The sequence below is a fragment of the Suricata suricatta genome, chromosome 13, assembly GCF_006229205.1.
Source record: "Suricata suricatta isolate VVHF042 chromosome 13, meerkat_22Aug2017_6uvM2_HiC, whole genome shotgun sequence".
NCBI lineage: Eukaryota > Metazoa > Chordata > Mammalia > Carnivora > Herpestidae > Suricata > Suricata suricatta.
Window position 1 is genome coordinate 80,479,729 of NC_043712.1, and position 3,972 is coordinate 80,483,700.

At 45.3% G+C, this 3,972-nt stretch overlaps 1 protein-coding gene across 1 annotated transcript in view; it reads left to right on the plus strand.

Annotated features, from left to right (window-relative positions):
* The window catches only part of LOC115275970 (phosphoglucomutase-like protein 5), a 35,123-nt gene extending 32,656 nt beyond the window's left edge, over positions 1-2,467 (plus strand). Inside the window, exon 6 of the mRNA XM_029919683.1 lies at positions 2,304-2,467. Coding sequence (XP_029775543.1) covers positions 2,304-2,467 — 164 coding nt within the window. The remainder of the gene's footprint in view (positions 1-2,303) is intronic.
* Positions 2,468-3,972: the final 1,505 nt, after the last annotated feature.

Genomic DNA, 3,972 nt, shown 5'->3' on the forward strand with positions numbered 1-3,972 from the left:
GTCGCCACCTTAAGGTGACTCTTACAGTCCGTACTGATAAAGACTAAATGAGTAAATTAATAAGTGGGAGGAAAGACAGGTGCTTGGCTGGCTCAGTCAGTAGAGCATGCAAATCTATTTTTTATTTTAAGTTTATTTATTTATGAGAGAGAGAGAGACACCATGAGCAGGGAGGTGCAGAGAGAGAGAGAGAGGGAGCACAGAATCTGAAGCAGCCTCCAGGCTCCCAGCTGTCAGCACAGAGCCTGATGCAGGGCTCAAACCCACGAACCGTGAGATCATGACCTGAGCAGAAGTCGGACGCTTAACTGACTGAGCCACCCAGGCGCCCAAGCATGCAAATCTTAAATCCAGCGTCCTGAGTTCAAGCCCCATGCTGGACGGAGAACTTGCTAAAAAGAAAAAGATTCCAAAAAATTAAATGGGGGGAAAGCATTCCTCACTCTTTTACCACAGGCAGTGCAGATCCTTCCAAAGACCCTTGAGTGGAGAAACGTCACAAATGCTTCAGTCAGGTCATCAGGTGACAAATGTTTATATCAATAGTCATAAACCCTTTGATAGTACATCCCCAAAATATGATGTGACAGAACAGCGCTCTGTGACCCTGCTCTCCAGAGCCCATGTAATCAGGAGAAAAACAAATTTCAATAGAAAAGCATCTTATGTACCTGATACAACCATCCTCAAAACTATCAAGGTCACCAAAACGACGGCAGTCTGAGCTGAGAGGCGTCTACAAGGACATGACAACTCACTGCCTGTGGAGTTTTGGACGGCATCCTGGAATGGGAAGATGGCAGGCTATCTGAACAGGCTATCCGAATAAACAATGGACTTTAGTTAATAATAACGTGTCAGTCCACTAACTGTAACAAACGTGCCATTCGTTGGGGGGGAGGGGGATGGGAACTGGTACCACCTGTGCTTCTATCTTGTACTCTCTGTTCCATTTTCCTGTAAATCTGAAACTGTTCTGAAAATTACATTCATTTAAAAATTTAAACATGGGGACAAGGCCTAGTAGCCAAAAAGGAGAAACTCAAACGCCTATCAGAAGATGACTGGATAAACAAAATGTGGTATGTAGACTTTTATTCAGCGATAAAAAGAAAGAGTGTTGAGACATGCTACACCATGGATGGAGAGTGGAAACATCACGGTAAGTGAAAGGAGTCTGGGCCAATTACAGAAACCGAAAGTAGAGTGGGGGCTGCTGGGGGCTAGGAGCAGGGGGAAATGGGGAGTAACCACCGACGGGTAGTTTGTTGGGGAGGAATGAAAATGTTCTAGTCTTAGATACGGTGGATTTACTAAAGCTATGAATTGTGCACTTTAAAAGGGTAAAGTTTAGGGGCGCCTGGGTGGCTCAGTTGGTTGATTACATCAGCTCAGATCATGATCTCATGGTCTGTGGGTTCGAGCCCTGCGTCTGGCTCTGTGCTGACAGCTCAGAGCCTGGAGCCTGCTTCAGATTCTGTGTCTCCCTCTCTCTGCCCCTCCCCTGCTCGTACTCTGTCTCTCTCTGTCTCTCTCAAAACATAAACATTGAAAAAAATGTAAGGGTAAAGTTTATTGTGTGTGAATTATATCTAAATAAAGTTGTTACACAAAATATGCCCATCTAGAAACAGCGCTTTATCACTGTTAACTGTCCGTTTAACTGAGTGCTCTGGCAGGACTGCTTTATGCCAAGTCACTCTGGGGAAAAAAAGAAAGAAACTCGTGTGGTCCCGTCCCAGCAATTCTTCCGCGCCGCGTTCAGAACGAGAGGCCTGCCTTTGCAGGTCCTGCAGGATTGTGCACGGCGGGCGCTCTGTCGTATTTGGGGATTACTTCTCTCCTAACAACGAATAGGGTTTTTTTCTGAGCAAACCACTAGGTGCTCACAAAATGCTGTCCTAGTACGAAAAACCAAACTTTCTAATCTACAGAAAGGATGATGATGTCTGGTTTCTCTCCATTCCACTGAAAATTAAAGGCAATGCGGGGACGCCTGGGCGGCTCAGTCAGTTAAGCATCTGACTCTTGATTTAGGCTCAGGTCATGATCTCACAGTTGTGAGGTCGAGCCCCACAGTGAGATGCAAAGGCTAGAGGGGTTAACTGGGTTCGGAAAAACAGATACTCTCATCCCCTACCGTATAAGGCAGAAACTTCCAGCCACTTGGGAGATCAGCATCTCCTAAGAATTCCACACGTGCACATCCCAGAAGCTAGTGGTTCCACACGCATGCATCGATTCTAGGGAAACATCCTCACGTAGGAACAAAGAGGCACACTGCGCCATGATGTTCACCGCAGACCGTTTGCAGTTTCCAGAACAGTTAAGGGCTGATTCATCTGCCACAGGGATCTATCACAAACCACGGCGATGCTTCTCCAGCCTAAAAGCCTTCAGCCAGTTGCCAAGGGCACTTGGAATAGACCAGATGTTCTGCTCTGTCCCACCAGGAGCGGTGAGGTGAGCCTGGCCCCAGCTCCCATCTCCACCCCACACCCCAGCTTGCCACACTCTGCCACCCTCTCTCTGGCCGGTCTTGTACCTCGCTGTGCAGGCTGGCACCTAAAAGGCCTAAAGGGCGGCTCTGGTGCTCGGAACCTTCCCCTCCCCACCCCTGTGCAGTGTGCCTTTAAACTCCGTCCACAACCTACACCATGTCTCCTCAGGGAGGCTTTCCAGGACTGCCCAGTCCTGTTATCCACCTTATTTTCCTCTTATTTTCTAATTTATTTACATCCCTCCACCGAACTGTAAACACTGTGAGAAGGTGGCCCTTATCTGTCCAGTGCAGTTTCAGCCCAGAGCTCAAACCTGAGCAAAGTAGAAGCTCTCAATAAATGGCTTTTTAAATGAATGCATTCTATGCTAATCCTATGAATTTCTATGCAGCAATTAAAGAACAAGACGTATTCATATGCACTGCCAAGGGAAAAGGTCTAACGGTTGAATTTTTTAAAAAGCCAAGTGCATTACAATATATAAAGAACGAATGTTTTATTTAAAATACACACAGTAAGGGGCGCCTGGGTGGCTCCGTAGGCTAAGCATCTGACTTCAGCTGAGGTCATGATCTCAGGTCCTGGACCCAAGTCTGGGTCTGTGCTAAAAGCTCAGAGCCTGAAGCCTGCTTAGGAATCTGTGTCTCCCTCTCTCTCTGCCCCTCCCCCACTTGCACTCTGTCTCTATCAAAAACAAACATTTTTTAAAAAGTAAAAAAGTAAAATAAAACACACACATTATGAAAATAAACTCCTTCCTTTAGGATATTTATGGCTAGCTCCTACATCTCCATAAGCAGCAGCTTACACTGAAAAAAATCATTCACTTTGGGCCACAACAGTCATGTGTGTGTATGTGAAAAGAAACACGTAAAAGGGCAGACACGAAGCTGACAACATTGCTCACTCCCATGGAGTGTCAGTGACTGAAGGAGAAAAGTCAGGGGAAACTGATTCACTTGTGACACCTGTAATTTTTACAACACCAATGTGGTCAGTCAATACTTAACATAATAAAAAATATTTAAATGTGAATATATTTTAAAGAAAAAATTCTTAGGAGTTTGATAGATGCACATTTTTAAGAATACAGATTAATAGTACTTCAAACATTTCTCCAACAGCAGGACAATTAACTGTAAGCGTTCTGTCACGGCTGCAAGCAGATGACTCTAGATACTTATTATCTGCCAAAGAACATTATGAACTATTACTGTGGCAACATTAGTCATAGAACACATCAAATTTTACATTGTTGGGAAAAAGAATGTATGCAGCCTCCACTAGGTGTGATGCAAACCTATGCAATCCTCACAACCCTGAATGCCTAAGATGATGCGGCCCACTTTATAAATAAGGAGACGGATCTGGGAGAAAGTACTCTGTGCACAAGGACACCGATCTCAGAGAAAGTACTCTGTGCACAAGGACACCGGACTCGGAGAAAGTACTCTGTGCACAAGGACACCGG